This window comes from Notechis scutatus, chromosome 1 (assembly GCF_049901735.1).
Source record: "Notechis scutatus isolate UNSWTSFEM ecotype Mainland chromosome 1, rNotScu1.2, whole genome shotgun sequence".
In the NCBI taxonomy this organism is placed as follows: domain Eukaryota; kingdom Metazoa; phylum Chordata; class Lepidosauria; order Squamata; family Elapidae; genus Notechis; species Notechis scutatus.
In genome coordinates this window covers 210139944-210153146 of record NC_142009.1, presented here as the reverse complement: position 1 = coordinate 210153146, position 13203 = coordinate 210139944, and the positions used below count along the sequence as shown (strand labels likewise).

General features: G+C 42.0%; 1 protein-coding gene across 3 annotated transcripts in view; it reads left to right on the top strand.

Annotated features, from left to right (window-relative positions):
* R3HDM1 (R3H domain containing 1) overlaps window positions 1-13203 on the top strand; it is a 66147-nt gene that overhangs the window by 44625 nt on the left and 8319 nt on the right. For all 3 annotated transcript variants that reach the window (XM_026665374.2, XM_087950109.1, XM_087950110.1), the window contains 3 exons: window positions 908-1062; window positions 1363-1511; window positions 10210-10313. In XM_026665374.2, coding sequence (XP_026521159.1) covers window positions 908-1062; window positions 1363-1511; window positions 10210-10313 — 408 coding nt within the window. The remainder of the gene's footprint in view (window positions 1-907; window positions 1063-1362; window positions 1512-10209; window positions 10314-13203) is intronic.

Genomic DNA, 13203 nt, shown 5'->3' with positions numbered 1-13203 from the left:
ACTCTGGTTTGACCACCTGCTTTGTATTAATGGCTTAGCAGTTGCTGCCACAATCTGTCTTCCAGAGACCTTCGCATGGCATCCTTCCCCTGGGTCTAGTGTGTGAGATAGGACTGTCACAACCAGTGCTACCTTTCTGGCAATTAAGAGATATACATTTCTAAAAAGGAAATAAGCTTTATCATTTGATCTCATGTCCATGTACTTTATAGGTATATAACTAGTGAGTAAGGCCATCCACACCAGAGATAATGTCACCTGAGAGAAGCAAAATGAAAGTTTATTTTAAAATATAAATAAAATATATACATTTAAAAACTTCAAATATTAAAATGCAAACCACCTCAGGTAGGTAGAGTGAGTGAGTGAGTGACCGACTTTGAACAGGGTCACAAACCTAACAGAAAATCCACAAGACAGTACAAATGAGTAGACTAAAAAATGAAATATAAGAAGAGATCTTCCAAGCAAACTCCAAGATGGCACCAGTTATCTTAAATGGGGAAAAGGAACTTTAATAAAATAGAGCTAAATTCAATTTATTTCTTCAGAAAACAGGATTCTACAGATAAAACGTAACACAATGTTCCTAGCTAAAAATATATATAGAGATAGCTGTGGCTACATGATGTATAGCATCTCTCTATCATGAAATGTTTATACGTCTACATCAGGCTGGTAGGCAGATTAATTGGTTACGAATGTGAGCTTGTAGTTAGTCATTTACAATAAACCACAACTAAGATTTTGATCATTATCATACAAATATTACTTGAGTCATAAATTATCTCTGTTGTTGTATGTGGCTTTCTTTTGAAGTAATCCATAGAAAAACTGATGTCGTTATATTTAAAGAATACTCTTGTTACCCTGTCAATCCTTATCTTAAATATTTGTATTCTTGCAGGTTACCAAGTTATGCCTAACCAGCAGCAAAACTACCAGGGTTTAGTTGGTGTCCAGCAGTCGCAAAACCAAAATCTTGTTGGAGGCCAACCCAACAACATTGGAAATCAGATTCAAGGAGTACTTGTTCCATATCCTCCTCTGCCATCTTATCAAGTAAGCCGTAATAGCATTAAAATATAAGTAGCTATGCTGAATACAGTTCTCAGAACCTTTTTGTCCTTTTTTTCTAGTTCTGAAATTGAAAGAGATTATTCTATTCAGATGAAAATTCACATTTGTGGCTATCCACATGTAATCTATAGAGGGTCGTCATAGCTGCTGGATTTTTATACTTTTGTGGACACTATCCTTCAGTATTCTTTGATTGCCTTGTATATTTCTTTTGCATGAATAATCTGCCATCATGTACATTTCTGCTTACTGTTGGTAATGCTAGCATACTATAATTCTTAGGTCTCCATGGCTCCAGTTTCCCAAGGACTGTCCCAACAAACATATCAGCAGCCAGTGGTTATTCCCAGTCAGTCAAACCAAGGACTCCCCACATCAGGAATGCCCGTTTACTATAGTGTCATTCCATCTGGACAGCAGAATAATTTAAGGTGAGTGTAATTTAAGATTTTAAATTAAGATTTTAGTGGGAGGTTGTTTTTTAATAAAAGATTGTGATCAAAGAAGCCACGAGGAAAAACAGAATCAATAACTTACAAACCCAAATTCATTCAGTTGAATTTGAATAACGTGATATTATTTAGTCCTGGGTCTTTTAATGTCTGTGTAGACTAAATCACTGTTTCATGTCACTGTTTCTTCAGAAAGGATATCTTTAGGGAGCAGGAAAATAAGCAGAAGTTTTGATTGTGCCTGCTTAATTTTTAGAAATAACAGAATGGGATGGAGTGGGTTTTTAGTTTGCAGAAACATTTTCTCCCTGTATAAATGTTTAATCATAGAACGAGCTCCTTTTTATGCGTGGAGGTTAAATTCCGTATTTTACACTATAGCATCTGATTTGAGTTCTCATGTTTCGTGTAATACTATTGGTCCATGTCCAGCTATTTGTGTTGTGCTTCTTCCTTCCCTTCTGGGATGAGAAATTATGAATCTGTTCTACCCTTACCTGTCTGACGCATGCATGGAAGCTGAAAGCTGTATCACCAAAAGGGGGAAAAAAACATTTTGAGATTTTTGCAAAAATTATCAGCAGAACAAGAACAAGGGCATTAAGCCTCCTCTGTTGGTTGAAATGCATCTATTTTGTTTCATAAAATCCTTAGACTCCTTCTGGTGATATTGCTATCAGCTCCCCAAGCACTCCTCAGTGGATGCATGCTCTTATTTATTTTTAAAAGCTCACCTTCTCCACAGTATAACGACCTTGACTGTTGCTCTTCTTTATATATAATACATGAGGTTCTGCCCTATTTCTCAGTGGATGCCCAAAATAACCTAAGGTAATGTGTTAAGTTTCTCTACTGTTGAGGAAAAATAAACTGGTGAACTGCACTGCCAAGCAGGTGAATGTGATCTTTCCCCCACAATTGGGGGTGGAGTGATGCAGAAGGATCACAGTATAATTAAATCAGCTAATGTCAGGGAAGTAGAAGGGAGTCACAGCTGTCTACGATATTTTGGATATTGCTGTGAGATAGCGCTTCTCTAAAGCCAAAGAAAAACTACATTGGGAATTTGTAAAGCTATACAGGAGGAAGAAAAGTGGAATATGGTGCAAATAATGAGCTAGGGCTTGAGAAGAAAAAAAATACTGTGCAGGATATGGGAATTATGCCATCTCCTCCTCCTCCTCCTCGCATTAGCTTAATTCGCAAGCTATTTACCATGAGCAAGCAAACATGCTGGTGTTCCTCCCAGTTGCTTCCACTTTACTTTCCATGTTAATGGAATGGCTAAATAAAACAAGAAATCAGTCTAGGTTTATATTATATGGCATCTCAGTTGGGATTTCTGGCTTGTTCCCCATCTCAGTAAAAATGCATATTAAGGCAGAGTTTGTTCTTGAGCTAAGATTCTGTTGTATTTGCAGAGCCATAAGTTAGGTAATTCAGATATAAGGCCAAACAATGTATGGACAGAAAGTCATTTCTAAAGCAAGCATTGAAAGAATTCTGGGTTACTGTTGCAAGTTTTTTAATCCCTGTTATAAGAATATGTGTGAGGTTGTACTTTGTTCTTAAGCATATTTCTGGAATCTGCAGAAGGTTCCTATTTCTGTTCTATGTGACTGAGACATGGGTATTTTTGTTCTTTGGGAATGTGAATAAACAGTTCTGTCATCTTTAAAAAAAAATTGTTATTTTCAGGGGAGGGCGGATTCTGATGCAAAACAGTCAATGCACTCAGCATCTATATATCAGCTTTTCAATATTATTTGCCCCCTGCTGCTCAAATTAGGAAAAGGCACTGGATGCTGAGGAATTTTTGTTTTTTTCAGTTTCATAATATAAATAAATAGGAAACTGTACATTGCAAAGCATCATCTTAACTTCCAGGGCTGCTTCTGATCTCTGTGGAACCCATGGACATACCGTATATACTCGAGTATAAGCCAAGTTTTTCAGCCCATTTTTTGTGCTGAAAAACCCCCCCTCGGCTTATACTCGAGTCAGATTCCCTCTGAAAAAAAAAATGGTGTGGAGCTCCGGAGCTGGGCAGCCGCTTCCTGCTTCCGTGTTTCCTTTGCAACTTTTAAGCATGGGGGTAATCGGAAGCAGAAAAGTTCTTGCATGAGGATATATTGTTTTTTCTTTTTTTAACTGTTTTTAGGGGGGAAAGACCCACCGCCATGTGAGAATGCTCAGACACGAAATCTATCCGCCTGAAAATAAGTGTGTGTGTGTGGGGGGCTGGATTTTTAACAGAGGGAAGATGTAGGGAGAAGGCAAAAGCTACGGAAGATCCTTCAGGGGAAACTGAGGGGGAGACTAACCCTTGGTCCAGATGAGCCCCCTTCCCCACCCCTAAGGAAGCAGAGGCAGCCAGCAAGGGCAGGCAAGCCCCACTTCACAGACTCCGTCGTCCTCGCTCCCACCCACCCACCCACCCAAAGCCACGAAGTCCCCCAATCGCGCAGCCCAGAATCGCCCTCCTCGGGGCAGCAACGACGCCGGTGTTTCCCGAGACAAGAAGCTTCGCCGTGCAATGAAAGCGCCCTGGCTCTAGGCTCATAAAACGCGAGCCGAGGTCGCCGGCTCCACTCAGCTTCGTTCCTCAGCCCCAGCTGCTTTCAGTCCGCTCGGAGGAGGAGGAGGTGTTGCGGCTGCTCGCGTTGTTTCTGAGCTCTAGGCTCATAAAACAACGCGAGCTGAGGTCGCGGCTCCGCTCAGCTTTGCTTCCTCAGCCCCAGCTGCTTTCAGTCCGCCGGGAGGAGGAGAGGAGGTGGTGGCGGCTGCTCGCGTGTTTTCTGAGCTCTAGGCTCATAAAACACGCGACCGAGGTCGCCGGCTCCACTCAGCTTCGTTTCCTCCTCCTCCTCCCGAGCGGACTGAAAGCAGCTGGGGCTGAGGAAACGAAGCTGAGCGGAGCCAAGCGACTCGGTCGCGCTTTTTTCTGAGCCTAGAGCTCAGAAAACAATGCAAGCAGCCACCACCACCTCCTCCCCTCCTCCCGAGCGGACTGAAAACAGCTGGGGCTGAGGAAACGGCTGAGCGGAGCCGAGCGACCTCGGCTCGCGCTTTTTCTGAGCCTAGAGCTCAGAAAACAACGCGAGCAGCCGCCACCACCTCCTCCCCTCCTCCCGAGCGGACTGAAAGCAGCTGGGGCTGAGGAACTGAGCGGAGCCGGGCGACCTCGGCTCGCGTTGTTTTATGAGCCTAGAGCTCAGAAAACAACGCGAGCAGCGCCACCACCTCCTCCCCTCCTCCTGAGCGGACTGAAAGCAGCTGGGGCTGAGGAAACGAAGCTGAGCGGAGCCGAAGTGACCTCGGCTCGCGTTGTTTTCTGAGCCTAGAGCCTAGAGCCAGGGCGCTTTCATTGCACGGCGGAGCTTCTTGTCTCGGGAAACACCGGGCGTCATTGCTGCCCCGAGGGGAGGGCGATTCTGGGCTGCGCAATTGGGGGACTTCGTGGCTTTGGGTGGGTGGGTGGGTGGGAGCCAGGACGTTGACTTTAAGCGCTGCCGACCAAGTGTTTCACAAATACCAGTGGGACCTCCGTCCACCACCACCCCTCCCTCTTTGCCTCCTTCCTTCTGATCAATCAGGTTTTCCCAGTATTTGCTCACAGCTGCGTGCTAGGCGTTGAACGCGGGATTTCTGATTCCCCTTACACGCACGTCGATATGCCGCGGGCGTTTTCTTCCAAACGCCCACGGGCAGAGAACACTGACTTTCATGATAGTGAGATCATTTCCCAAATTAATTGATTCACTAACCCAAATGAAGAAGATGTTGATGACAGTGGGAGGCAGGGGTCACTCTTCTTGCACGAAAAAGCAAGAGCCGTTTATGATCTCTTCTCTCCCGTAATACAGTCAAGCCCTTTCCAGCATGCGCGATCCGCCTCGCCGCTTTGCACCTTGCAAATGCAAAAACCCCGGATTTTGCATTTGCAAGGTACAAAGCTGCGGCAGATCCTGCGTGCAGGAAAGGGCTTGACTGTATTACGGGAGAGAGAGAGAGATCATAAGAACGGCTCTTGCTTTTTCTTGCAAGGGAGAGAGTGACTCCTGCCTCCCACTGTCATCATCATCTTCTTTTGGGTTAGTGAATCAATTAAACCTTTCATGATAGTGATATCGCTTCCCAAATTTCCCTTAAATCAGGGAAGAAATCACAAAAACCTTTGGACTGAGAATAAGCCTGTTCCTACGATGCCATTTTTGTTCACTGCAGTGTGAAAAGTGTGAAAAAACACACTTCTTTTTCTTCATCTTCTTGTTCCCTATTTACTGGTCTCTTTCAAAGAGGAAATTGTGAACATCAAACTTATTCTCAACTGTCCTAGTGAAAGTTTTTATTGGTATCTATTTTTATTTTTGAAATTTACCAGTAGCTGCTGCATTTCCCACCTAGGCTTATACTCGAGTCAATAAGTTTTCCCAGTTTTTTGTGGTAAAATTAGGTGCCTTGGCTTATATTCGGTCGACTTATACTCGAGTATATACGGTACTTTAAAATTTTAAAAGAATAGTGGTTAGTGGAGTGATGTTAAGAATTACACTCAACTGCCAGAAAAAAAAAAAAGACAAGAGTGATAAAGAATGACAGGACATATCCTCAGTACATTTAATGTTATGGTAGATCGCTGTAATACTCCATGTTCTTGACATTTCATGACAATGCTGAAAGCATGCTCTCAAACTCCAGCTATGCCTACAAGCCTAAAAGAGTGATCATGTCAGGTCTGTCCCAGCTCGGTCATCTATTAAGGAAAGACCTTCAACTCCAGGTATATGTTTATGGATGCCAAGTGGCTACAGCTTAGCAAAGTTAGATCTGAGAATTCCCATGCAAAATACCCCTAAGTTGTTCCTCCCCTTGTCCAAGCCCTCCTCCCTGGTCAGCTCCAGTAAAATTTAAAGTAGGCGTTTTGGTGGACGTGACGAGGTTTGGCACCTCTTTGATGTACGGCCACATTCCATTCTTCCTCCGCTCTTTTGATGTTTGTAGCCTGCTCATAGGATGGGTTCTGTTTCCTGTCTTCCCCACTCCCAATGCTCCCCCCCCCTCCATAATTCATAGCAGACTGGCATCAATGCAAACCCAGGGCTGAAACAAGAAGATGGCAGCTCTGACCAGTACATATTCCTGCATAAATATTAAGAGCACATTGACTTCATTCCTCTTCCTTAATATAGGTGTGCTCACTAATTTTTAATAATGAAATAATTATGGAAAATTTACTTCTGTAGTTGAGTTTAACTATAAAATACTGATGCATGTGCTCTTAATCTCATAACAAGTATTGCAGAACAGGGTTAGTTGGATGGATGGTGAGAATATCTATCTATCCTCTGAGAAATTCCTAATCCTAATCTTTAATAATTAATATTGAATAATTCTAGTCCTGCTTTAAGTATGAAAGCCAGCTGGCTGACTTTAAGCCAGTCTCTCTCTCTCTCAGCGCAGGATGACTTTGGGTCCAATCACTCTTAGCCCAGGATGTCAGGCTTGGGCAACAAGCTGATTGGTCAGTTCATGTCACAAGCATTGGATCAAATCTTGATTAATCAGGAAAAAAAGTAGACCCTGCACTTGTAGGAAAATATTAGGAAGAAAAAATGTGCTTGATTTGTACAGCATATAGCAAATATAGATCTAGATTGCAATTAGGTGCAGCTTATTCAATATCTTTGACAAAATTAAATTTTATTATTGACTGCATTATTTCCTTTGTGCCATCATGTAGAAGGTTGTAATTTGGACAGCTAGAATTGCAGCTCTATCAGGAGAAAATGGGAAGACAGATGTAGAAGGGGTGGGATTCAAATTTTTTAACAACCGGTTCTGTTGGCATGGCTAGTTGGGCCTGACTAATTGGGCATGGCCATGTGACTGTGTGGGCATGGCCTTTTTTTTGTAGCAACACCCCTGGGGTTTTGGCCCTTCTGGGCCTCAGGGAAGCCTCCCAGGGAGGCGTTTTTGCTTCCAGAAGGCTTCCCTGGGGCCTAGGAAGGCAAAAAATGGAGCGGGGGGGGCAGGTGTATGTGCTGCACATACATCCTCCATTTTTTGCCTTCCTGGGCCTCAGAAGCCTCCTGGGCAAAGCAGTAAGACAGCGAGGGGAATCCCAGCACAGCTCATCGTAGGAACAGCTGATCGTCGGGGGGAGAAGAAATACCTTAAGGAGTGACTGGGAGAGGGAGAACGCAGTCAGCAATATCGGACATGCACGCGATAAGGACTGACTGGGCGGGGAGGAGAGGGGCAGGCAGGGAGGGCCAGGGCCAGCCAGGAGCATGATTTGCCAGTTCTCTGAACTGCGCAGAATCATAACCGGTTCTATAGAACCAGTCCAAACCGGTAGAATACCACCCCTGAGATGTAATCTCAAAACATCTGTATATACCAGTTCGACTTGCGTTCAGAGGAACTTAAGAGTACATTTAAGATTACATAGGATTGCAGCCTGCATTTGAGATTTCAATCTGTATATGACTCAAACAAAGTGTATCTTTTATTATTAATTACCTGTTATTTTGTTTTCATGAAATCACTTCCTTGCCCTATTCTGCAGATAATCCCTTGGTTTTCTGTTTTAAAATATATTGATTTCACTGATACTAATGAAAGACTCTCTAACGACAAAATGGTATCTTGGATCATGTGTTACCTGGAGATCAAGGCTAGGATGGCAATTTTCATTTATTAAGCTGTCTTGGGGCAAGACTGGCCCATAGAAAAGGTCATCAGATACATTTCTGAACCAGCATGCAGTGTAATACTGAGGCTAGGAGGTGGTAATTGTTTCTTGTACAGAAATTCAGAGAAAATGTTGATGGAAGTAATAATGCAGGGACCATTGGCAGAACCATTATGAAATAATACAAAGACAAACTTAGTTGTAGGAAAGAAAGAAACATGAAAAATAAAATAAAAATAAAACTGCTTTGATTCTGTGTGATTTTTTAAAGTTTTATAATGATCTTCTATCATAATAAAGAGTTCTAGAAGTCCTTATGGTATCTATTCCCTGATCTGGCTGGTACTCTGACGTTCCCTTTCCTTATTGACATGGAAGTAACTTCCATATAAAAACGGAGATTCTGAATGTCTGAATGTATTTAAATAAATTTAAATAATTTAACTTAAATAAATTTAAATTTCAAATGGCTGGATTTATTAGAATATTTTAAGGAACAGTGTTCTGTGGTACTGTGCAAATGGAGATATGGCAATAAGTGTTGAAAAACAAATGGAATAGAATAGTTCAGAAGGAAAGGAAGGCACAATACAGTGGTGGTATTCAACCGGTTCGCACCGGATCGCGTGAACCGGTAGCAAGAATTTGGCGTGGGTCGCCGAACCAGTAGTAAGTTCTGGCTGGCCATGCCCCCGATCCGGTCGCCCTCCTGCCCGATGATCGTTTACCCACCCGACTGATATTCGCCTGAGGTATTTCTTCTTTTTTTTCCCTCCCAACAATCAGCTGTAGATAAGATCAGCTGTGCTGGAATTCCCCTTGCTGAGGCCCAGGAAGGCAAAAAATAGAGGGAGGAGCTCAGGCCCTCCCCCTCCATTTTTTGCCTTCCAGAGCCCCAGAGGAGCCTTAGGGGAGCAAAAATGGCCCCTCCCAGAGGCTCCTCTTAGGCTAGGAAGCTCCCAAAATGGAGCTTGGAGGGGTGCTGCGCTCTGTTTTTTTTCTTCCTGAGCCTCAGAGGAGCCTTAGGGGAGCAAAAACACCAAGCTCGCAAAAACGGGTGGGAGCGGCAAAAAAAAAAAGCCACACCCACCCAGTCACATGGCCACGCCCACCAAGCCACGCCCACAGAACCGGTAGTTTAAAAAAAATGAATCCCACCACTGGCACAATACAAAGGGGTTTTTTGGGGGGGGGCAGGGAAATGTAATGCTAACTTATCTTGGTTCTTCTGCAGGAGAAGAATAAAACAGTCTGAAGTCATTGTGATCCAAACATAAACTTTCAGTGGGATTATAATCATTCTTGCCTACTGGATATTTCTGTATTGTTTGTTTTTCAGTATTTAGGATGACCTTGATATTTGTATACCTTACACTGGTTATGATTATTATTATCATTTAACAACTCACTGTGATATACAGTCTTTAAAGCTTTGTCACCTTTACAAAAGTCACTCTTTGAATAATGCACAGAAAAGTTAGAAAAAGAAAAAAAGCAATTCTGCCTGTCTGTGTGTCTTTCTATCTGTCTAGTTAAGTAGCTGTTAAGTCTAATGTTGTATTCATTTAAAATTTATTAAGATACAATGTAAAGATATTCTATCCTTTCTATAACCTGTTTAATTATAAAATAATCAAATACCTGTTAATTTAGGAAAGAGAAATAACTTAGAACATATTCTCAGCCTTAGATTGAAAACAAATTTTTACTTGCTCATCTGTTTCCTAAGAGACCGAAAGAAAATTAAGCTAGACAATCTATTATTGACATTTACTATTTTATAAGAAAAGAAGGTCATGAGGAACCATACAACCATTAATTTTAATTTCTGGAATGCATGAAGTCTGCTTTTGTGTAAATCCCAATTAAGCTTGCAACTTTCATCAATTTAAAGCATTATGGATGAAATGAATGTGAGGATTTAATATGCTTCTATTGTTCTTTCTTCCTCCACCCCCACCCCATTCCAATCTGCTGCAGCTCTTCAGTGGCATATCTTCAACCTCCAGGGTCAGAGCAAATACAGTTTCCTAGAACAACATCACCTTGTAATTCCCAACAGCTCCAAGGACAACAGTGTGCAGGTGTGAAAATAGAACACTAACAAATTAGTCCATTCTTCTTCACATAATTAGATATATATTTAAAAAAAAAAAAAGATCATTTTTGTACCAGTGCATTATGGCAAAGAATTAGAAGAGGCTTATTTTGATGCAGGGATTCAGGTGCTGCATTAGAAACGGAATTCTAGTCCTCCCCTTAGGTGTGAAAGGAGGCTTGTTGCTCAGTCTCAATCCAGCCTATCTCGCTGGGTTCCTGGGGTAAAACTGGGGACATTATGTACTGTATTTTTCAGAGTATAAGATGCTCCGAAGTATAAGACGCACCTAGCTTTTGGGGAGGGAAACAAGAAAAAAAAAAATCTGCCTCTGCCTCCCAGCAATTTGCCTCCTTGCAGCAAACACCCTGATCAGCTTCAGCACAGCCTGGTTAGCACAAGCAGCTGATTGTCGGTTGGATCGGCCTCCCAATTCAGGCTGCAGGGATTGCCATAACCTATTACCGCCTCCGCGTGTCCCATTTTCAGCCTCTGCATTCCATTTTTGGCCTTAGCGCACCCCATTTTCCAACCATTCCGGTGGAATCGGGATCAGAACGGGCAGAAAATGGGGCACACGGAGGCCAAAAACAGAATGCAGAGGCTGAAAATTTGGCACGCAGAGGTAGCAATAGGCAGGTCCTGCAGCCTGAAACAGCTGGTTGTCGGGGTGCCAATCCAACCAACCATCAGCTGCTTGTGTTAATCAGACTGCTGAAGCTGAAACAAGCTGCTGTTTGCTGCAAGGAAGCAAATTGCTGGGAGGCAGAGGCCAAAGGGTAGGGGCTGGCAGGTGATGGGGCTTTGGCAACATTCATTATATAAGACGCACAGACATTTCCACCCACCTTTGGGGATGGAAAAATGAGTCTTATACTCCGAAAAATACAGTATGTTAAGTTGAGATGTACAAAATAAACACAGGATATAAATCTAACGATAAATGAGGTGTAATGGCTTTAAATACTGTACTTGGCTTAACATTTGCTTAATTTTAAGTACATGATACAAAAGTATCACATCTATTCCTGCATACAAAAAAAGAAAAAACTTCTTGTGAGTGTCAGGGAATTTGTCAGTATAATTGACTGTAGACAGTTTTTGGAACAAAAGGCTTTTTTTTTGAAGGCAGAGAGAAGGGGGCTGTTCTAGTGTACCTGATTCTAATCTTAGGGATTTGAGCTAGTGACAAAATGTAGCTGTATGGTTACTTTTTTCACATGCATAATTTGCATTGATGTTTACTTAAATTTCCCAATGGACTACTAAAGGTAAATAGTGCAGTGCATGATATTTGTTATATTCTTCCCCCCTTTATTAACCATATTGTTGAAATGGAGATCAAATATCTATGTGATCAAAAACTTAAACATTTCAAGAGTGTATGTGTTTTCATATGACTATATTTAATAATTAGTATATTTTAATTAACCACTGTGGAAAACTTGAATAAATTTGCCTATCGTTTGGAGCCTATGATAATTTAATTCTTCCTTAATTTACCTGAATACTTTTTTTTAATTTGATGCTGTATGAGAGTCCCAAGAACAGATTTTTAAATTAACTTGTAATTAAACAGTCTTAAAAACAAAAGGCCTCCCATTTGGTAGAAGTGTTTGAGCTCCAGCAGTGGTAATTTTTTTTTTTTTGAGCTATCTTTTCAGTTGTTCAGTTTTGTAAAGCAATTTTTCAAGAAGTGTGTATGTGTGAGAGAGAGAGAGAGGGAGGGTGGTAGGGAGGGAGAGAGAGAAGGAGAAGGAGGGGAATCAGATAAACGCCTTGTCTTCCTCCACCTCTAATTAACAAAATCATGATAAAGTGGAGTCCTACAGTCCTTCCCATGGCAGAAGGCCCAAAGTATTGGGCTATTTCCGTGTTATTTGCATTCACGAGAGCTCAAACTTCTACCAAAGGCAGGCCTTTTGTTTTTAAGTTTGTTGATTTAATTAAATTAAACATTAATTTAAAAATCTGTTTTGGGGACTCTCAAATCAATTTTTTTTAAAAATGTGCAAGTAAATTGGACAAGTTATCATAGACGCTAAAGTTTATTCAAGTTTTCTACAGTGGATAATTAAAATATACCAATTGTTAAATATAATCATATGAAAACATATACACCAGTGGTGGCTAACCTTTTGGGGCTCCTGTGCCAAAAATTGTGTGCATACAAATCGTGTGCCAGCACCCAGAAGGCAATGCGCATGCCCCACCCCCACCCCCTGTGCATGCACGCGCAATCTCCCCTGCCCCTTACCTGCACTGTGCCTCCCAGCTGATTTTCAGCCTCCCAGAGGCTTGAGGAAAACTTCTGCAGGCTTTGCAGGACGAAAAATGGGCCCGTTTCGTCACTTCTGGTATTTCCGGAAATACAGGAAGTGACAAAACGGGCCTATTTTTCGGCTTGCAAAGGCTTTCCTCAAGCCTCTGGGAGGCCGAAAAATCAGCTATGAGGCGCGCACATGTGCAGTGAAGTAAGTTTGCCTGAGGCTCGCATGCTGGCACAAGTGGCTCTGCGTGTCACCTGTGGCATGTTTGCCATAAGTTCGCCATCACGGACATACACCCTTAAAATGTTTAAGTTTTTGATCGCACAGATATTTGATCTTCATTTCAACGGTATGGTTAATAAATGGGGGAAGAATATAACAAATCTCATGTACTGTACCACTTACATTTAGTAGTCCGTTGGGAAATTTAAGTAAACATCCATGCAAATTATGAATGTGAAAAAAGTAAGCATACCCCTACATTTATCACTACCTCAAATCCCTAAAATTAGAATCAGGTGCACTAGATCAGCTACAAATGATTATAGCAACTTGTATAGGGTCTCCTGCTTGAACAGGGGCTTAGACTAGAAGACCTCCATATTC